This window comes from Rhincodon typus, chromosome 37 (assembly GCF_021869965.1).
Source record: "Rhincodon typus isolate 14 chromosome 37, sRhiTyp1.1, whole genome shotgun sequence".
NCBI classification, from domain to species: domain Eukaryota; kingdom Metazoa; phylum Chordata; class Chondrichthyes; order Orectolobiformes; family Rhincodontidae; genus Rhincodon; species Rhincodon typus.
In genome coordinates, this window is record NC_063368.1 from 12,847,618 (window position 1) to 12,870,354 (window position 22,737).

The 22,737-nt window shown below is 41.8% G+C and overlaps 2 protein-coding genes across 4 annotated transcripts in view; one reads left to right on the plus strand and one right to left on the minus strand.

The window, feature by feature from the left end:
* Positions 1–22,737, minus strand: part of LOC109937328 (nitric oxide synthase interacting protein) — a 43,556-nt gene that overhangs the window by 12,054 nt on the left and 8,765 nt on the right. The window contains exons 1-4 of one of the 2 annotated variants that reach the window (XM_020535959.2): positions 8,772–8,876; positions 6,581–6,680; positions 5,086–5,191; positions 3,382–3,463 (exon numbers count right to left, since the gene is read on the minus strand). In XM_020535959.2, the coding sequence (XP_020391548.1) occupies positions 3,382–3,463; positions 5,086–5,191; positions 6,581–6,650 (258 nt within the window). In that variant the 5' untranslated portion in view covers positions 6,651–6,680; positions 8,772–8,876. Of the gene's footprint in view, positions 1–3,381; positions 3,464–5,085; positions 5,192–6,580; positions 6,681–8,771; positions 8,877–22,737 lie in introns of those variants that run through there. The other variant, XM_048617446.1, reaches the window with a different exon arrangement.
* The window catches only part of prrg2 (proline rich Gla (G-carboxyglutamic acid) 2), a 43,123-nt gene continuing 29,268 nt past the window's right edge, over positions 8,883–22,737 (plus strand). The window contains exon 1 of one of the 2 annotated variants that reach the window (XM_048617451.1): positions 8,883–8,952. The gene's annotated coding sequence lies outside the window, so the exon portion shown is untranslated. Of the gene's footprint in view, positions 8,953–17,223; positions 17,267–22,737 lie in introns of those variants that run through there. The other variant, XM_048617452.1, reaches the window with a different exon arrangement.

The following is a 22,737-nucleotide window of genomic DNA, read 5'->3' on the forward strand; positions in this document are numbered from 1 at the left end:
ATGTTGAAACTGAACGTGCATCCACCACTTCCTCTGGCAGTTCATTCCACATACAAACCACCCCCCAGCTCCCTTTTAAATCTTTCTCCTCTCAACTTAAAAATATGCTCTCTAGTTTTGAACTCCCCCACCCTAGGGAAAAGACCATTGCTATTCAGAATGTACTGGATTCAATGCCTATTTATACTCCAACTGCCATGTTTTTGCCTCTCACTGAGCTTGGCTAGATAGCTCTTTGCATCCTCCTCACAGTAAGAATCTAACATTTAAGAATATGAGATGATATTCCCATTATTGGTTGGAACATTTAATCCTGAGATCTTGACAAGATGTTTTCTCGTGGTAGAATCTAGAATTAGAGGTGTCTGTTTTAAAATAAGGGGACTACCTAATTAAGTCAGAGCAGGAGAATGTTCTTTTCTCAGAGGGTTGAAAATCTTCGCAACTCTTCCTCAAAAAGAGGTGGAAGCAAAGTCTTTAATATTTCAAGGCAGTAATAGATTATTAGGGGTAGGTTATTAAGGATAGATGAGAATGTGGAGTTATCAGATCAGCCAGTGTCTTACTGACTGGCCTTGCAAGCTGGAGAGGGGTGAGTGCCCTACTACTCCTGCTCCTAATTTGTATAATTATACACATATTATTTCCTGAAGATCTGGGTAAAGGGAAAGACACTTCAATCCAGTCTTTGAGTCTAACAAATGCAACCCTCTGTCAGATTATGTGGTTAAATCTAGTATATACAATACAGAAGGGGTTATCACAGAATAATTGAAGTACTGAAGGAGGCCAAACTGGCCTCTTGTGTCTGCAACTGCTCTCTGAATGAGTATCTCACTTTGTACCCTTCTCCTGGTAACGCCGTACATATGGGCAGTCCTCAGGTTGTGAGCAGGTTCCTTTCTTGAGTGCATTCGCAAGGCAATTCAACACAAGTCGGAACACAATATAAAATAACCGTTCATAAGAATGGGGAAACTAATTAATATTAATACTAATATTAATTAAAATTACTATTAATACACCCCTGTAAGGGATCTCATTCATAAATTGGGACTGTCTATTGCGCCTTTTCAGTTAGCATCTTATTTCTCTTTTGAATGCCTCTGGTGCACTGTGTATTGCAGAGGCCAACCACTCTCTGCATGTTGAAGTTTTTTCCTCATATCACTTTTGCTTATTTTGCCAATTACTTTAAACCTGTGCTCCCTCGATCTCAATCCTTTCGTGAATGGAAATAGTTTCTCCCTATCTGTTGTGTCCAGATGCTTTATGATTGGTCATTGCCACTTGCTGCGTTTTTAAAAAAAATGTTCTTCCTCATGTTTCAGACCTTGTTCAAAACCTTTCAATCTAGTGCTTGTGCCATCAGTTAATGGAAACAGCGTTTTAAAAGGTTATGCCCCTCCAACACCTAGCACATGCTTTTGCCCTCTTTCAACTACATGCTCTGCTTCAATCAGTGCTAGAAAACAGAATAGATTCCCTCTTTATCAAAGATCAGTGAGTAAGGAAGAATTGACTAGTGATCTTGCAGTCACAGTAACAGTAGCATTGCAATTTGGCCTGACTAGGGAGTAAATGCACTTGCATGGTCTGAAGTCTAATGCTAATTCTTAAAATACAAATTTGAAAATATTGATGGTGTCAGAGCATCACTAGATTTATCTGTTTGTGGTACATAATGCATGTGGAGACCTTTCTCTTCAGTGGAATTAAATGTAACTTGAATTAAAATATTAAAGACTTTCTTCGTCAAAGAGGTGGAAGCAGAGTTGCGAAGATTTTCAACCCTCCGAGAAAAGAACATTCTTCTGCTCTGACTTAATTAGGTAGTCCCCTTATTTTAAAACAGACACCTCTAATTCTAGATTCTACCACGAGGAAACATCCTGTCAAGATCTCAGGATTAAATGTTCCAACCAATAATGGGAATATCATCTCATATTCTTAAATGTTAGATTCTTACTGTGAGGAGGATGCAAAGAGCTATCTAGCCAAGCTCAGTGAGAGGCAAACACATGGCAATTGGAGTATAATGTGGAAAAATGTAAAATTACCCGCATTGGTAGGAATAACAGAAATACATGGATTTTTTAAACGGTTACAGATTGGGAAATGCTGATGTCCAAAAGGGACCTGGATGTCCTTCTCACATGCCTTTAAAAGTTAACATACAGGTGCAGCAGTCGGAGGCAAATGGTAATTTGGATTTTATTGCAGCAGGATTTGAGTACAGGAGTGAATACATCTCAATACAACTGTATAGTGTCTCGGTGAAGTGGTGCATGGAATACTGTGCAGAGTTTTGGACCCCTTACCCAAGGAAGGGCATATTGGCCATTGAGGGTAGATGCAGGAAAGATGTTTCCCCTGGCTGGAAGGTCTAGAATCAGGGGACAGTAACGGAATAAGGGATCGGCCATTTAGCACTGAGATAAGGAAAACTGTCTTCACCCAGAGGCCAGTAAATTTTTAGAATTCTCTCCCCTAGAGGGCTGTGGAGGGTCAGACATTGAATATGTTCAAGACATATCTGTGGGTCTCTGGATATTAAAGGTACTGGAAGATATGGGGATGGTGCAGGAAAGTAGCATTTTGAAGGAAAAGGGCCAGATAGGGCCTGCCCTATTTCCTATGTTCCATTACATAGAGTAAGCGTGTGTCAGAAGCCATTGCTACTGTCCTGTGTACATTCTGTTCATTTGGTGTCAAGTTTTGTTGGGTCTGTGTTTGATGTGTTATTTCTTCCGATCTTCATTACAAAAGGATAAGATTCTCTTATCAACACTAAATTAAAATTCCTCTCTACATTCCTTCCTGCTACAATAAAAGTCTGCCTGAACAGTACTATATGCATCCTTCCATTAAGTTTTAAGCCGCTGATGTACCAGGTCAATCTCAGCAAAAGGATCTAGAGAATTCACATCAACCAGTTTGCCAGTCACAGCACTATCAGCTGTATTCTACCCGAACAAAGATGCATGTGTGGACAAAAGGACAGATTACAGCTTTTGACCCCAATTGCAGTCAGTAGCAAACCAGCACCCACTCACTTGATCCATACTAAAAAATAGTGATTTGAATAAAGTGTGAAAGGACTGATTCCTGTGGAACATCATCCCAGCATGAGCAACCAAGCTCAGGCAGAGACACTGTGGACATCAACAGCAACATCCTCCAATTCCTCTTAATTCATTGATAGCAACAGAGGAAGAGAAAGAGGAAAATGGAGAAAGAATACAGAAAGCACACGAGAGGCTGAGAGGGTTTGAGAAAGGCAGAGGGACAGAAGAAGGGTAGACAGCCAGAAAAGATAGGAAAGAATGATATTCCAGGTGAAGCGGGGTGGCAGGATGGAGAGATGAGAGGGAAATCTACCTTTATTTTCTTAGCAATTTCAGTTTTCTGGTGCAAGATATATTCCAGAATTGCTTCCTTTTCATATAGATAACCATCAGGCCTGCATAACCAAAAAAAAACATGAAATATTCAAGGAAAAATGCTTCACCTTTTCAGTATTAGACACAAATGTATTTACATTGAATAATATTCTGCCCAGGTCCACTCAATGGTGCAGAGGACAAATGCATAATATGCTCCGAGAAATACAGATTTGAAGGTCTAATGCGGAAATCACGGCAGGTTAAGAAATATCTTCCATTTTTATCATGTCTGTCACAAGGTCAGTGCTAAAGTGCTTTACAGCAATAGAATGCTTCTGAAGCACAGACATTGTGGCAAAGTAGGAAATATGGCCACTAGTTTGTACACAGCAGGTTCTCACAAACAACAATGAGATTATAGGAGGGCGGCAACAACATGATTACATCACTGGTCTGGTTACCCAGATTCCTGGACCAATCGGCCAAATTCACAAGTTCAAATTCCACTGCAACAGCTGAGGAATTTGAAGGCAATTAATTAATTGGGAATATGAAACCTGAAACTGCATGGGTAACCATAAAACTTCTGAACTGTTGATCCAACACCAGAGAGAACTCCAGTGTTATTGTCCATTTCTGGCTATAATCATCAACTACCCTGCTACTATTTGTTATCTAGATAGGTATAGATCAGGTTTACTCATTTTGGTGGAAAGATTGCTGAGTTACAGAAAGCAATCCCAAAATACAATGATCTTGGGAATCTGATCTAATAAAAATTTGATTTAGTCACTTGCTTGCACAGAACTTTTGATCTTGCTAAAAAGAGACCTGTTACCAAAATGTTTTGTCTTGCATGCATCAGGACAAATGCAAGAATGCCAAATTTCAAACTGTCTGAACATTTTATACTACAGGAGAAAAGCATGCTGATTGGTTAACAAGTTGACTCTGATTGCTTTCTCCATGACAATGCCTCAGCCAATGGCAAATGACAGACTCCTGAGTAATTCAAAAACAATGCAAGGCTTGGACACATTCCTTCTCTTTGCAGAGAATGGATCCCTGTGAATGAATGCACATCGCTTCTGGCAAGTGTAAATGAGCCATGTTACAAGTTCAACTTATTACTTTAAATAGGTTATCAATGTAGATATTAATGTACTTGGGAATCATCAGTTTCTTTTTATTCATTCACAGATTTAAGGCCTCGCTGGCTAGGTCAGCATTTGTTGCCCATCCCAGAGGGCAGTTAAGAGTCAAACACATTGCTGAGAGTCTGGAGTCACATGTAGTCCAGACCAGGTAAGGATGGAAGCTTCCTTCCCTAAAGGACATGAGTAAACCAGATGGGTTTTTCCAACAACCGACAATGTTTCATGGTTATCAGACTCTTAATTTCAGATTTTTTTTTAAAATAGAATTCAAATACCACCATCTGCCTTGGCAGGATTCGAACCCAGGTCCCCAGAACATTACCGAGGTCTCTGGATTAACCGTGCAGCAATAATACCACAAGGCCATTGCCTCCATATTATCAGCAATATTCAAGAACTTGATTTGCTCAGTCACCATTAGCCTGACTACAGACACAGGAGCTAATGTCACATGTGAGGACACCAGCAGGAGTTGGGTTTGGTCCCAAGGCAGCTGTAGCTTCCAAGAGAGGCGTACCAGTGGCACAATGAGAAGGACTCACGTTATAACTGGATCTTTGCAGGGCTGCAATGACAAACAGCAGCAGTCGAAATCCTTAATGGCATCTTTACTGAGACGCAGGGATTGTGTCCCATACCCCGAAACAGCTGAGGTAGAAAGGAGAATCGGTCAGTTATTGAGATCGCATCACTATGGGCAATCCTAATACTGTGCCCACATGGCCAATGAACAAATCCTGCCTTCAGACCTTGGCATTCACTCGATCACACTCCACAGCAGAGTACTGTGCGCCTGTCAGTCATAGGTCATGGCACAGATACATCTTGTTGACACACAACTGAATACAACAATGTGACATCATAACTGGAACCTTCTGCTCAACACCCCTTCCTGGCTTCCTACCACATTGTCCCACACATCCACCATGATGAAAATCCATGAGCTGGTTGAAAGCATCTGTGCTGTGCCTTCCTTACCCACTCTACAATGACCCGCTAAAACCACTACTCCCATCTCAGCCTGTTACAGCAACCTTCCTGAGCCAGACACATCTGCAAACATTCTTCGGATCAAGTAAACACAGGAAGTCGCAAACAAATTCCTTGTGACAAATCCCCTGTCGATTGGCAGACTTGGAACTATGATGGCAACAGTAGCCCTTGCTAAACAGGTTCAGGACAAACCAAGTCCCTGCACGGCCAACTTCCACCATGGAGGCCTCAGTACAAAATCTATGTACTTCTGGAGATGCACAAATACTGCACATTATTGAGGACTACCCCCCTCTACAGACTAAGTAGCAACTAATTACTTTAAACTCAACAAATAAAGAGACAAATCACTTGGATCCAATGATTTGCATTCACTAAATAAATAATTTGAGAGAAATAGTGCAAACGGTTCAGGTTGAAGACTAGTTTTGGCTCGGATTGTGATATAATGTCTTTGATTTGAAGACATCAGCTCTATGCATTTGTCTCTCCACAGATGTTGCCTGACCTGTGGAGTGGTTTCTAGTTATTCTCCTATTAATTCCAATTGTTAGGAATGGGGGCAAGCCAAAGGTGCTTTTACTACAAAGCCAATTTCACCCTCACCTCCATCTCCCTCCCTCGCTGCTCTCTCAAGATCTGCAGGCAATCTGTGTGTTGTTCAACCCAGAATCTAGCTTTAGAAATGTCCGATCCTGGCCGTTACTTCCACTCAACCTGCAGCACCTCTTCTCCCACTTGACCCCATATCCCAAAGAACAATCATTTCATTAAAAAAAATCCCTAGTTGCCATTTAAGGTGGTGGTTGGAAATGATTTACCTCTTGTCCTACTGTAGTCTGTTCATCTGAACTCCTTTATGATAATGTTTCTGCAGAACTAAAGGAAGATTCAGGATCTAACCTGGTGACAGTAAAGGAGCAGACTAGCTACATCTCCCAGACAGTGGCTTGTAGGGGGATTTGGAGGCATGGGCCTTGAGTCACCTTCCGTATATTGCTAATGTATAGTATTAACTTCAGCCTCCCACCTCCATCCCCATACCTGTGTCCTTTTTCTTCTCGTAATAGGTATATACAGCCCCTGCTGTGCAGTTCTTCCCGTGTCTTGTCATCACTCACACATCAACAGTATGGTATCAGATCTATAAAAGGACAAAAAGATTTCAGCAAGCTATTAGGAAGGCTTTATTACAATATAATTTGAATACTGGAGTAGTGAAGCCTTGCTTCAATTGTATAGGAGCTTGGTTAGGTTCCACCTGGGTATAGCTTTGGTCTCTTTATCTCAGGAAAGATATTATTGTCATAAATAAAGCACAATAAAAAAAAGTAACCAGATCTGTTCCAGGGACAGGCCCAATGAAAAGGAATTGGGCAAACTTGACTTGTACTTTCTTGAGTTTCAAAAGAAAAGACAGGTGGTTTCAAAATAATTCAAGAGATAGACAGGGTAGCTGCAGGGAAGAGGTTTCCCTGGTTGGGGAGTTTAGAAACAGAGGTTATAATTTCAAAATAAATGGAATGCGAGATGAGGAGAATTTTTTTTTTTTTTTTAAAAACTCAGTGCTGTGAATCTTTGGACTTCTCTATCACAGATGATCGTGTGAGTTCTGAGGAAGGGTCACCAGACCCGAAATGTTAACACCGTTTTTTCCTTCATAGATGCTGCCAGACCTGCTGAGCTTTTCCAGCAACTTTGTTTTTGTTCCTGATTTACAGCATCTGCAGTTCTTTCAGTTTATCTTCTGTTTAAGGTAGAGATTGATAGATTTCTGGTTTTGAGGTGTTCAGGGTCATGGGGATGGGGGTGAAGAAAAATCATTGAAGTGTTCAATCAGCTATGATTGTATTGAATGGCAGGGCAGGTTTGACGAGCTGAATGGCCTCCACCAGTTCCTATATTCTGCGAATACGACGTCAATGGGGAAATAGTGGCAAAGCAGTAATGTCACTGGACTGGGAGCATTGGCACCCAGTCTGTTATTCTGGGGTCATGGTGATTTTAAAATTTAATTAAAAAATCTGGAACACAAACCTAGTCTCAGTAAGAGAGACCATATTAACTATCATCAATTCTCGTTAAACATGATCTAGTTCACTAATATCCTTTAGGGAAGGAAACTACCATCCTCAATTAGTCTGGCCTGCATGTTAACTCCAGCAATGTTTCTCTTAACTGCTCTCCAAAATGGCCTAGAAGTCACTCAGTTCAAGGGCAATTAGTGATGACCACATTTCATAAAAGAATAACAAAAAAAGTCAATTGAGGTATTCAGCCTATCAAAACTCAACAAGCTAGAAAAATCTTTAGTGGCAAAGAGTTAAAATCATAACATGATTACGTTACTGATACCTACAAAGAAACTCTTCAAATCTCAAAAACATTCATTTCATATACATCAAAGTTCAGAACAGCTTACAAATTTGGACAAAGAACATGAGAAACAGCTTTCATTAAACAAGAACTGAGAAACCACAATTGACCAGTGAAACCATTCTTTTTTAAAGAAAATTTGCTGAGGGATAAATATTGGCCACAACACAAATGAGAACTCCAATATTCTTCTTCAGGCAGTGACCACAGGATCTGGTACAGCCACCCAGGGGTGCAGACAGTCCCTTGGCATTTTTAAAAATACTTTTACGTGATTGGTGTAATCATCCAGCCAGCATTTATTATCCATCAGAAGGAAGTAGTGAGTGGTCTACTTGAACAGCTGCAATATATTCCATACAAACACACACACAGTGCTGTTAGAGAGAAAGAGAGAGTTCCAAGCGTTTGTCCCACCAACAGTGAAGGAACAGCAATGTACTTCAAAGTCCAAAGTCAAGATGATATGTGGCTTGGAGGGGGACTTGAGGTGTTCCACCATCCAAAAGGTGGCCCCTCTGACAGTGTAGCATTCCACGGATACTGCACTAGACTGTCAACGCTAGACTATGAGCTCTATGGATGTGACAGCAGCACTAATGGACAGGCTGAAAGATACATTAAAAATCTAATGTCCTAAGGCACGATAAAGCGTAGAATAAGGCTATTCTGCCCACAGTACCCGCACTAGCACTTTGATATCTATACAGCCCCACAGCCTTACAAACTTTCCCCTTCAAGCATACATACTTAATGACTTATTCAAAATTATTATTTTTTTCTATTATTACAGACAAATAAATACCAAAATGCTCCCTTAATTATGAATGAATTGACTATTTTCAATCCAAAACTGTACCTTTAAGTCCGATCTCAGACTTAACCAAACAACGCACGGTCCCCAAACAGGAGGTACGTCAAATTTGACCCAACCGGAAGAAAAAGTAGGCACGTTTCCTTCCGGCTCGAGTGGAAGTGTATCCAAGGGCGGTGGTGGCGACCGATGAGCATGCGCACACTTGCATCGCTGTGTATGCGCGGTAAATATAAAATTATTAGACGTAAATATTGACTTAAAACACTCCCTGATGCGTTCTAATGAAGAGACAGGAAGTTTGAATAGGTTTGCTGTTGTATTTACAGCGAGTGGTAGGGGCCTTGACCAAGGGGAATTGAGCAGTTGGTCGAGCGACTGCCATTGGCAGCTTATGCGCCCCCTACAGCTCGGGAGGACCACCCTGCAACTACTTTTCTGTCTACCTGATACCTGGGCAACCCCACTCCTAATTACCTGTATTATCAAAAGTCATTATGAGATCTGTATGTCACAGATTGTTACACTGCAGAAAGAGGCCTTTCAGCCCTTCCTGTATGTTGTGCCTCTCCAAATAACCGTAAGATAGAGTCATAGAGATGTACAGCACAGAAACAAACCCTTTGGTTCAACTCGTCCTTGCCTATATAAATCTAGCCTCATTTGCTAGCATTTGGCCAGCCCCAGCCTATTCAGCCTCTCCCTATACTTCAATCCCTCCAACTCTGGCAACATCCTTGTAAATCTTTTCTGAACCCTTTCAAGTTTCACAACATCCTTCCTATAGGAGTGAGATGGGAATAGCACGCAATACTCCAAAAGTGGCCAAACCAATGCCCTGTACACCTGCAACATGATCTCCCACCTCCTATACTCCATGCACTGACCAATAAAGGCAAGCATACCAAATGCCTTCTTCATTATACTATCTACCTGTGACTCCACTTTCAAGGAACTATGAATCTGCACTCTGAGGTCTCTTTGTTCAGCCACACTCCCTACAACCCTCCCATTAAGGGTATAAGCTGTGCCCTGATTTACTTTGCCAAAATGCAGTACCTCACTTTTGTTTAATTAACCTCCAACTGCTACTCCTCAGAACGTTGAATATGGGCCATTCAGCCATTGAGTGCTCTGCCATTCAATAAGACCGTGGCTGTTCAGATAATCCTCAACTACATTTTCCTGTCTTTTTCCCAGAACCTTTGTTTTCCTGACTAATTAAAAATCTGTCTAATCTCAGCCTTGAATATATATAAAAACACAGCCTTGACAGCCCTCTGAGAGATGAATTCGACAGATTTATTTTCTTTTGAGGCAAGAAATCTCTCTCCATCTCTTGTTAAATGGGCATCGAAAATTTAGCATCTCATTATCCTGCCTTTTCTCCATAACCCTGCACATTACCCCTATTCAAATAATCATCTTATGCCCTTTTGAATGTCTTGATTTGACTTGGCTCCACCATACGTCCAGGATGCACGTTCCACACCTTAACTACACACTGATTGAATTTTTTTTCTCTCACACCGCATTTCCTCATTTTGTCAATTATTTTAAACCCATGCCCTCTCGTTCTTAATCCTTTTACAAGAGGGAATAGTTTCTCCTTATCCTCTCTGTTCATACCTGTCAGAATTTTGAAAATTTTAGTCAAATCTCTTAGTGAGATAAGTCAGCATCTGCTCAAAAAGCAAAAATTCTGTTTGGGTTCATGTCCACTTTTCTTTCTTTTCTGTTTCCAGCATTTCAACAGTTGCAGTTCCCCTTTCATTCCACATCTTTATACAATTGATTATTTTTCTTTATTCTTTCACGGGATGAGGGCCTCACTGACGAGGCAGCATTTATTGCCCATCCTTAATTGCCCTGAGGGCAGTTAACAGTCAACTACATTGCTGTGGGTCTGAGTCACATGTAGGCCAGACCAGGTAAGAATGGCAGTTTCCTTCCCTAAAAGACATTAGTGAAACAGATGGGTTTTTTTGACAATTGACAATGGATTCATGGTCATCTTCAGACTTTTAATTCTGGATTTTTTTATTGAATTCAAATTCTACCACCTGCTTTGGTGGAATTCAAACTCGGTCCTGAAAGCATTATCTGGGTCTCCGGATGAACAGTCCAGCAATAATACCACTAGGCCATTGTCTCCCCCTCTATATAAAATATTCATGGGCGTGGGCATCACTGGTAAAGCCAGTATTTATTACCCATCCTCCTTTGTCAGGTGGTCTCTCAGGATCGAGGATGGCTTCCTTCTGCTCCAGTATTTTGGGTCCTCAGTTGACTAAAATAATTCAGCCCCCAGTTTGGCCAGGTGGTATTAGCTGAGGGGACAAGGGGGGGGTGTTGTTGTTGGGTTGGTCAGATTTCACACGCTTGTTTCATTTGGCACTTTGCTTTTGTCCTCCACTTAGGCCTGTCGGAGACTTTAAAAATGAATGCCACCTTCCTGGATGATCCCTCTCCAATTTGCGTGATCTTTAGGCAGTGGGCATGTTTCATTTCTTTCAGAGAGGCTTTGGGGAAGCTCTTGAAGCATTCTCTTTGCCCTCTTGATAATCATTTGCCATGACGAAGCTTGGAGTAAAGAAATTGCTTTCAGCATCTTGTGTCCTGTTTCAAAGACTGTGCCTGTTCAAGTCAGATCACCATATTCTCAAAGACAATTATGAATTGGGCAATTCATGCTGGCCCAACCAGCAAATGCCCACATCCCATAAAAAAGGATTAAAAATGCCTAATTCCTTGAGAAGTTGGTACTGACTTGCGCCGCACACTTCTTCAATCACTGCAGTCTATGTGGTGAAGGTGCTCCTATATTGCTGTTACGAAGGGAGTTCCACAGTTTAAATACAATGACCGTGAGGAACATTGAAACAATATGTCTAAGTCAGGATGGCAATCTGTAGGATTTTGAGGTTGTGGAATGAAAAATTGCTATCAAAACATATAATGCAGGTTCTGAGTTAGTTACAGAGTCATACAGCACAGAAACAGACCCTTCGGTCCAACTCGTCCATGCCAACCCAAGTCTCCCAAAATAAACTAGTCCCACTTGCCTGCACTTGGCCTGTATCCCTCCAAACCATTCCTATTCACGTACCTGTCCAAATGTCTTTTAAATGTTGAAACTGTATCTGCATCCACCACTTCCTGTGGCAGCTCATTCCACACACAACCCACCCTTTGTGTAAAAACGTTACCTTTCAGGCCCCTTTTAAATCTTTCTCCTCTCACCTTAAAAATATGCCCCCTAGTTTTGAATTCCCCCACCTTAGGGAAAAGACCTTTGCTATTCACCTTATCTATGCCCCTCATGATTTTATAAACTTCTTTAAGTTCATCCTTCAACCTCCTACACTCCAGTGAAAGAAGTACCAGGCTACCCAACCTTGCCTTATAACTCAAGTCCTCCATACCCAGCAACATCCTGATAAATCTTTTCTGAACCCTCTCCAATTTAATGATATCCTTCTTATAGCAGGGTGACCAGAACTGTACGCAGTACTCCAAATGTGGCCTCACCAACGTCCTGTACAACCTCAACATGACGTCCCAACTCCTGTACTCAATGGTCTGAGCAATAAGGCAAGCATACTAAACACCTTCTTAACCATCCTGTCTACTTGTAATGCAATTTGCGAAGAACTATGTACCCGCACCTCTTGATCTCTCTGTTCGACAACACTCCCCAGTGGAGTTGTGTGCTTTGTTAACATTGGTATACAGTTGAATTCAGATTGGGTAAAGAGAAAACAACATTAACTTTTTCTACTGGTCTGATATATATCTATTGGGAACATGGGGTCCTTAGACATCACCTTCCAAAACCCTTGAACCCTACCATCTCAAAGGACAAGATACATGGGAACATCACCACCTGCAAATTCCCCTCCAAACCACACACCATCCCGACTTGGGAATATATCAGCTGTTCCTTCATCATTACTGGATCAAATTCCTGGAACTCCCTCCCTCACAGCATTGTGGGTTGTCTTACACCAAATGGACTGCACCAGTTCAAGAGGTTGGGGTTGGGGCAATGAAAGCTGGCCCAGCCAGTGATGCCTACATCCCATGAATTTGTCAGATAAAAGTGGGATTGACAGTCAAGCAGGTGGCCAATTGTCCAATACCACTAAGATCCCAGGGAAGAATGGCCCTTAGGGTGGGAGACAGATGGCCTTTGGCACCCACGGGAATCCACACTACAAAATAAGAGTTTACTAAGTTAATAACTCTATTTATCAAAAATAAAGCTATGCTCGGCCAACTTATCACAGAAAAGTTGCACTCTGTGATGTCTAGACAATGGAAATCAGACACCAAGGAATCTGGTTATGAACACAGCTTCTTTTGTGTGAAACTACCTGGATGTCTGAAAATGTGGAGCTCTCCGTATGTGGAATCAAATCAGCAGTGAAAACAAGGAGTGGGGGATGGGGAGCAGGGTGGCAGAAAGAACATGGAGGGAAAGCTACTATAGTAACAGGCCACATTTTACACCGGCAAACTAGCTGCCTTCTCTAAAAGAATGTATTCTTCTCAAATATGGAAGTATAGAACTAAAGGCATGAGGGTAGAAAGACAGAGAGAAGACTGGTCTGTGGTTAACCTGACGACTGGAGGGAAATGGTGTGGTGACAGTAATTCACACACACATTCGCCTAACAGGAGCAATTGACTCATTCTCGATATCACAGGGTGTTAGAGATAGGACCCCACCACTTCCACTTTTTATAATTACACACCCTAAATTGAAAAAGACCCTACCTTTCCACGAAATAAATGTAATTTTTCACAATGAACTTACAACAATTTTGTACACATACCTGGATCAGCTGGGGATCCAGAAAAAATTCCATGTGAGTCATGAGAAATCCAGTAGCCCCTGCTGAAAACACACTCCAAACCCTACAAACTAATAACAGCACCAAACCTTGTTGGTGCCCCCTGCCCCCAGCCTGTGGACTTGCCAACTTCACCAACTGTAACGTGGCGATGGACCCAAGTGCTGAAAATCTTAGGTTTGCAAGTACCTTCCATGGAAAGCTTGTGCAACCTTCAACCACTTTGAGGACTTGGAGGAGGCAAATCTCTAATGTGGCCACTTCCTCTGTGAGTTTTACAAACTCAAATTGTATCTGTGGCCAACCATTTCTGGACCACTGCCCACAGACTGAACCCCTGAGAGATCCATCCCTGGTGGCTTCACCGCCATTCACACTGTAGTGGCCGAAGCTATTGAATGGATTGATATTGTAGACATTGATTTATAACTCTTTCACCAGCCATATACAGTTACATCTGGATGGCACAATAGAAATCAAATCTCACTATTCCCATAATCATTGCAAAAGTTAAAGATTTTTAAATGTAAGTAGAATTCCTCAATTTATCTCCCTTTTAGAATCAGGTTGCCAGAATACACATACCAAGTTTCTGCATGTAACATAAATGACTGTTGCAAATAATTCAAATGCAACTCCAGGGAAACAATATTGAACTGTCGACATGTAACTCAACCAGTTAAAACTCTAACCCCCTTATAAACTCCCCCTCTACACACACATACAGGCAGACATAGACAGGAAAAGCAACGTGGGTATTATGGCAGAGGGAAAGACTGGGCAGACAGTTTGGTGGTCCTTGTCCACATGGTTTAATGAGACGATTCTTGTGCTGATCAGAATACGACTTCTCGATCTTCCTTCTCCAGATATTTCATCTACAAGACCATAACAAATAAGTACAGGCATAGACTGTACAACTCATTGAGCCTGCTCTACCATTGAATAGGATCATAGCTGATCCGACATTCCTCACGTCTACTTTTCTGCCCTTTCCCCATAACCCTTGATTCCCCGACTGATCAAGAACCCATCTATCTCAGCCTTAAATATACACAAGGACTCAGCCCCCACAGCTCTCTGTGACAAGGTATTCCAAAGATTTTAAATGCTGTGAGAGAAGAAATGCCTTCTCATCTCAGTCTTAAATTGCGCCCCCCTTTAATTCTGTAGACTATGCCCTCTGATCTAGACTCTCCCATGTAGGAAACATCCTCTCAGCATTTACCCTGTCAAGCCATTTAAGAATCCTATATGTTTCCATTAGATCACCTATCATTCTTCTAAATTCAACTGAGTAGAGTCCTAACCTGTTTAACCTTTGCTCATAAAACAAACCCTCAACACGGAGGATCATCCTAGGGAACCTTCTCTGAACTGCCTCGAAAGAAATAATATCTTTTAAATAAAGGGACCAAAACTGTTCACAGTACTCCAATTGCGATCTCACCAGCACCTTGTACCTTTGCAGTAAGACCTGTTGGCCAGGGGCATAGCGTAACTGATTTCCACTTACTAAGATCCTTGATTTGTCAATTAAAAGTCACAGCTTACAGCAAGGTAACAAAAAAGGTAACTCAGCTTACAAATGGGGGACTAAACTGGCTATCTTCAGGCTTGAGATACCTTTTAATGCAAAGCAAAAACAGCTCCTTCTCCTCCAAAGATCCAATAGTTTCTGCCGAAGCATTCACAGCCCAAAGCTGTTCAGCTACATGGGGGCTGATCACATAATTGTAGGCAGGTCGAAGGCCTTTGTCATTGTTTATTGGTAACTAGTCCACAGACCAACTATGTGTCAGCCAAAGCTTCATTTGTACACATGCCTTGGTTCCAGCTCATCTGCAAACTAGGCTTCCCCTACTGCTATGTCAACAGTACTTACAATGAGTGTCACATTTTTAAAAGTGCAGTAATCCTTCGGTCCTTGATTTTTGAAAAAATTCTTTTCCCATTTAAGTCGACAATCAAAAACACAGAAAAATAAAAAGGTAGTGTCTTTACAATACATATGAAAAAATAAGTTGACAGGATACTCACCTCTGAATCACAAGTTTCTGGGGTCAAGTCCCACTCCGGGGGGACACTGACACTGAAGTACTGATGGACTGCTGCACTGGCAGAGGTGCCATCCTTCAGATGAGATGTTATCCTGATGTCCCGTCTGCCTGCTCAGATAAATGTAAAAGATTCCATGCCACTATTTCAAAGAAGACCAGGGAAGTTATCCTTGGTGACCTGGCCAATACTGAGCCATCAAAGAACATCATAAGAAATACAGATTACCACGTTGCTGTTTGCAGGAGCTTCTGTGCACAAATTGGATATCCTAGATCATAGAAGTGGCCGCACTTCAAACAAAGTTCTGAAGTTGCTGAAAAGTGTTCAGTCATGCAATGGCTATGAAAGGTGCAATAATTGCAATCCTCTTCTTTTTGTTTTCATGTATGATCTTTTTTCTTAGGCAGTCCTTCAGGATCGAGGTTGACTCACTTCCCCTTAGTTCAATGCGTTCTGAAGTGCCAGATAAGCCTAATGTGTGATCCGCACACTCTGCTACATGTTGGCAGATGTTTGAAGTATAGTTGTTGAAGATTGATGGGCTGCCTCCAAAGCCACAACTTCACTCGTACAACATGACAAAGTTTTTTGAAATATTCAATGCTTTGCTCCTGGAGTGGGTCAATCCGTGCCTTGATCTTCTGTGCATTGGCAGGGATGTTTGATCTCTTAAGACCTGGTATTTACAGTGCAGCTCCATGCTGGTTTGCAGTTGATGGCCATTGACTCACCCAGTTGAGCATCACTGTTGTGTGTGGCATGATATTGAGGATCAGTGGGTGATGCAGTCTTGGGCAGGATGCGTCATTATTATTGCTGATACGCACATTCAATCCTTTTGAAACCAGGAACTTTAGCTTATTGTGTTTCTCCCCCAAGGACAGGACAGGACAAGGTAGTACATCAGAGCCCAAGAACAGAGGCCCTAGGGCAGCCACAGTGCTTGAGCCTAGGGTGGGGCCACCTATTTAAGACAGGAGCTCATGATTTCTGTCCCTCTTCACCCCTCTGCAACGCAGAACCCTTTGGTTAGGTGTAGCCACCTAAGCAACAACATAATAGAAATGATTTTATTGCAAATTGGAAATGCAAGCTGAGCCTGTCACGTCATGACTTGTATTTTTGTTTCAACTCCCAGAGTTATTTTTTTACATAGCTCACAAAGAATTAGAATACTGCAACATTCATCGCCATGGTGACGAGCAATTTTTGATGCCATAATTGAAAACAAACCGCACAATTTTCTCTCATTTTTCCCCATTTCCAGCTTAAAAGAAAAACTTGCATTTATTTAGCTTCCTTCTTGGTCTGGGGATATCCCAAATCGCTTTATAACCAATAGAGTGGTTTTGTAATGGTATTACTCTGGTGTTGTAAGAAACATGGCAATTAATCACAGCAGGCTCCCACAAATAATGTCATAATGACCAGATCATCTGTTCTTGTGATATGGATTGAATATCAGGCAGGAGACCAGAGACAATGTTCTCTGGGAATGTATATGCAATGTATGGAATACAACAGCTAATTTGTATTGCTTGATGTTATTCAGCAAGCTTCACAAGGTCAGGAAGCAGAGATTCCATCCAGAGTGAGACACAGCCTGAGTGAGACATAGCCTGAGTGAGTATATAGTTTGGGGAATTTGGAGGCAATGTGGGAATTCAGTGCTGAGGGGAAGAGGAGCTTTTTATTTGCTTTATTTTGGCTCATACTTTGTAAGGAAGAATTGAAGCATAGGATCTAGGGCCCAGCACAAAGAGTGACATCACAGGAAAACAATGTGTTGGTGTTAGCTGCTGCAAATTTAACTATCTACTAATAGATTACTTTCAGATTGAAGGTAAATAGGGGAAATATTTACAGGCCACAAAATAAAAGACCAGTGCTGAATTTTTAAATATCAAATTAAGGACTAAGGAATTAAAATAGAGATGCTGGGCTGGGCTATATGTTGTAACTGCATGATGTGGGTGCTGTTGGGCTCCATTGTGGTTCATAGTAACCACTTCTGTAATAAGTGTTAATGAACTCCAGCTCAGAGTTACTGAGCTGTAGTCTGAGTTTCGAACACTGCGACACATCAGGAAGGGGAAGAGTTACCAGGAAACTGTATTTTAGGAGGCAGTCATACCCCTTAGATTAACCACCTCAAATTTAGTCCGAGGTAGGGGACAGGAGGCTGTGACTACGAACAAGGCAGTTAGAGGGATCCAGGAGGTAGTGCTGAAGGAGCATCAGTCGTTGACCCTGTCTCTAACAGGTTTGAGATTCTTGCTCCCTGTGTGGGTGAGGGCAGGGACTGTATGGAGGATGAGCAAACTGACCATAGCATCGTGGTGCAGAGAGGCATTCAAGAGGGGGGAGAAAAGAAAAATGTAGTTGTAATCAGGCTGGTATAGTCAAGGGAATAGACACTGTTCTCTGTGGCCAGGATCAAGAATCCCAAAGGCTGTGTTGCCTGCCTGGTGCCCGGGCTTAGTATTTTTTACCTGGGCTGCAGAGCAACATGGACTGCGAAGGGAAAGATCCAGTTGTTGTCGTAGGTACCAACGATATGGATAGAAAGAGGAAAGAGGTTCTGCTGAGGGAATATGAACAGCTAGGGGCTAAATTGTAATACAGAACCGAAAAGGTAATAATCTCTGGATTACTATCTGAGCCACTGCAAATTGGCACAGGATCAACAAGATTAAAATGGTAAATAGTGGTAAACACATGACTCAGAGATTGATGTGGGAGAAATGAGTTCAAATTCATGGGACATTGGCACCAATACTGGGGTGGAGGGAGCTGTTCCAATGGGACCACCTCCTCCTGAATCATGCTGGGACCAGAGTACTTGCAAATTGCATAAGTAGGGCTGTAGATAGGGCTATAAAGTAAATAGTTGGGGGTGGGTGCAGTTGCATGGAAAATTATGGAAAAGGTTAAAGGTGAGGAGGGCTCAACAGAGGTTATTAAATTTTCAAGAACAAGTAATAGGACAGAGAGTACAGAAAGGGTCAGGCATCTAACTTCAGGCACAGCAGATAAGGGGACATCTATGAGAAGGGGGTGGTCAATGCAGGACTGAGGGTGTTGTACTTAAATGCGTGCAGTATCCGAAACAGGGTAAATGAGCTTGTGGCGCAGATTGAAATTGGCACGTGCGATGTTGTAGGTATCACAGAGATAAGGCTGCAAGGGGATCAGGGCTGGCAACTAAATAGCCAAGGATACGCATCCTATCGGAAGGACAGGCAGATGGGCGGGGGGAAGGCGGGGTTACCTTGATCATAATAAATGAAATTAAATCAACAGCAAGAAGTGATATAGATTCAGAAGGCATAGAATCTGTTTGAGTAGGTTTGAGGACCCTGATGGGAGCTGTGTACAGGCCTCTGAGCAGTAGTCAGGATGTGGAGAAGAAAATAAATCAGGAAATAGAAAAGATGAAAGATGAATAAGCTAGCGAGTAATATAAAAGAATATTGCAAGAGACTTTTTAAGATATTTAAACAGTAAGAGAGAGCCAAGAGTGAACATTAGACTGCTGGACAGTGAGACTGGAGAAGTATTAATGGGGATAAAGAAATGATGGAGGATCTGAATAGGTACTTTGCATCAGTTTTCACAGTGGGAGACACCAGCAGCATAACAAAACTTCAAGAGAGTCGGGGGCAGAGGTGAGTAGTGGGCATCATTAAGGAGAAGGTGATGGGGAAGCTGAAAGGTCTGAAAGTGGATAAATCACCCAGACCAGTGGAATACACCCCAGAGTTTTGAGGGAGATAACGGAGGAGATTGTAGAAGCATTGGTGGTGATCTTTCAGGAATCACTGGAGTCAGGGAGGGTCCCAGTGGACTGGAAAATAACTAATATGACACCCCTGTTTAAGAAGGGAGGGAGGCACAAGACAGGAAACTATAGGCCAGTTAGCCTGCCCTCAGTCACTGGTAAGATTTTAGTGTCCATTATTAAGGATGTGATTGTGGACTACTTGAAGGTACATGGTAAAGTAGGGTGGAGTCAGTACAGCTTTGTCAAGGGGAGGTCATGCCTGCCAAATCTGTTAGAATTCTTTGAGGATAAGGGTAAGTTAGACAAAGGAGAGCCAGTGGATGTGATTTATTTAGATTTCCAAAAGGCCTTTGACAAGGTGCCACACAGGAGGCTGCTAAATAAGATAAGAACCTATTGGTGTTAGGGGCAAGACACTAGCATGGATAAGGAATTGGCGGACTGGCAGAAGCCAGAGACTAGGGATAGTCAGGCAGTCAGTGACTAGGTAATAAATTCTTCAGAGTGAAATTTGCCTTCTGACTCATGGAGAAGGTACCATTGATACTTTGGCAGTCATTCTTGTAAGCAGAACCCCAACACTTACTTCCAGTTGGGTGGCAAAACTGAGAAAGGCAAAAGTCATGTTACACCCAAGCCATCTTAATCAAGAGCAAGCACTGAGAGCAGGAGTGGGGTATTTAGCCCTTGACCCTGCTCATCCAATCATAGCTAAACTAACTCAACAACTCCTCAAGAACATAAGAATTGTGGGAGATGCGGCAATGAAATAAGCTGTTGACTGAACACTAATTTAGTGCAATGCATCATATAGATCTTGCAGAGCATGAACATACTGTGTCTATATTGGATTGGCTGCCACACATAGTCCAGTGGCAAAGAGACAAATCAAACAAGCTATTCTGGATGGAGTCAAGCTGCTTGAATGATTTTGAAGCTGCACCCATTTTGTTAAAGTTTTGGAAATAACAAAAAGAAAAATTAAGGAAAGACTTGCATTTATACAGCACTCATCGCAGCCATTGGATGTCTCAAAGTGCTTCATAACCAACAAAGTATTCCTTGAAGTTTAGTCACTATTGTAATGTATGGAACACCACAGCTAATTTGCATTTAGCAAGCTCCCACAAATAGTAATGTGCTAATGACCAGATAATCTGTAAAAAATGGATACCTTCAATTTTCAAAATCCAAATGCAAGCAAATTATGGATCAATTTTGTCAAAATATCCTACACTCCATCAACTTTGTATTCCTCTAGAATTGATGCGCTCGCAACATCAATCACCTTCCCTGATAACCTAGCCTGACTATCCACAGGTGAAATATCTATCCCCAAACTTCACCTCTGCCCATTTCTCACTTGTGTCTCCTTTAGCCTCCTTTCAGAGAGAGAGTTGCAGATTTCCACCATCCTCTGTGTAATAGCACATTCCAAATCTGAAATCTTGACCAACGAGAAGGACAAGGGCAGCCGTTGCATGGTAAGATCACTACCCATAAGTCCCATCCAAGTCACAGAAATTTCTGTCTGGGAGCTATATCCCCATTCTTTCAATATCACCAGGTCAAAATCCTGAAATCCCTCCCTAAAATCACAGTGGGTGTCCCTACACCACATGGACTGCAGTGGTTTGAGAAGGCAGTTCTCAACTATCTTCTCAGAAACAACTAGGCATAGACAAATAAATGGTGTTGCCCATATCCTAGGAATAAATTTTAAAAAAGAAGTGCCTGATCCTGACTTCACCACTGAACAGTCAAAATCTATTTTGAAGTTGATGTTCCATTGTTTTCCACCGGACAAGAGTGATGCATTTTAATTGTACTTAATTGGCAAGAAAACACTTTGAGACCTCCGAAGGTTATGAGAAGTGTTACAGACATGCAGGTTTTTTTTCTTTGTTCTGGGCTTCCCCACCAAATGATTTTCTTCAGCCATCCAATCGTATCCTTTAATCATCTTAAAAACCTCACAGATTAGCCCCAGAGCCTCTATATTAGAGGGAATGCAAGTCTTGTTGAGGCAAACAACCTCATAATTTCATTCCATTGGTCCCAATACCATCCCAGTGAATCATCATTGTAGTCCTTCCAGGGCATGGTTATGAATGCCACGAAGGAACCATCAAGTCAGAAGGTATTTTAAAAATAAACAACAGCATGTCTAATCTCAACATTGATGGGCAATATTGCATTCATCATCTGTCATACCCTCTTGTCCATATGCCTTTTTGTTGATGAGAACGTGTCATATAATGCACAACCCACCCAGAATCACTGCTGCACAGTACACATTGCGTTCCAAATATTCTCCACTTGCAACTCCAACTACACTCAAGAAGTTCAATACCTACCTCAACATATTGTAGCCCATTTGATCAGCATCCCATCCACTACCTCCAATATTAGTCCTGTCTATCACTGACACATGGTAGAAGCAATCTGGATCATATGTAAAATACACTACAAAAACTCACCAAGTCTCCTTCAGCCGCATCTTCCAAACCTGGGAACTAAATTACCAAGGGCAACAGATATGTGGGGACAGCACCACAGACTATCCTGACTAGAAAATATATCACTGTTCCTTCAGAGTCACTGGGACAAAATCCTGGAACTCCCTCCATAACAGCACGCCAGTTCAAGAGGTCAGTTCCAACTTCCTTCTTAAAGGCAACTAAGGATGTGGAACCAGTGCTGACCCAGGTAGTGACACCTCCATCCCCTGAACAAATTTTCAAAAACTAATAAAACAAATGGTGATTTCAGAACTCTGGAAAATATATGAAATGCAATCTTAAAATAAGCATTTTATGGAGTGAAGGGAAATCACTTCGAGAATTACAACTCAATTTGAGGATTTGATCAAACATCAAGAGGAGAAATAGGAGGGATTGAAGGACATTGTATAAACTAACAGATTGAATTAAAATTGTATGTGGTTGGAGAAAGATAAAAAAAAGAGGCTGGAATACACCTCGTTGTTAATAAACTGTTACGGCCTGGCAATATAACTAGAATGTTTTACATTCATCAACTGAAGTGAATCTTCCACAGTGAACTTGTGTCAAGAGTATATTTTCATTGGGTTGGGGGAATGACACTCTGATGACCACTTAGCTGTTTTGATATCAAATGGATGACAGATGGTGGCAAAATGGCTCAGAGTCATAGAGTCATAGAGCTGTACAGCATGGAAACAGACGCTTTGATCCAACTCATCCATGTTGACCAGATATCCTAAATTAATCTAGTCCCATTTGCCAGCATTTGGCCCATATCTATCTAAACCCTTCCTATTCATATA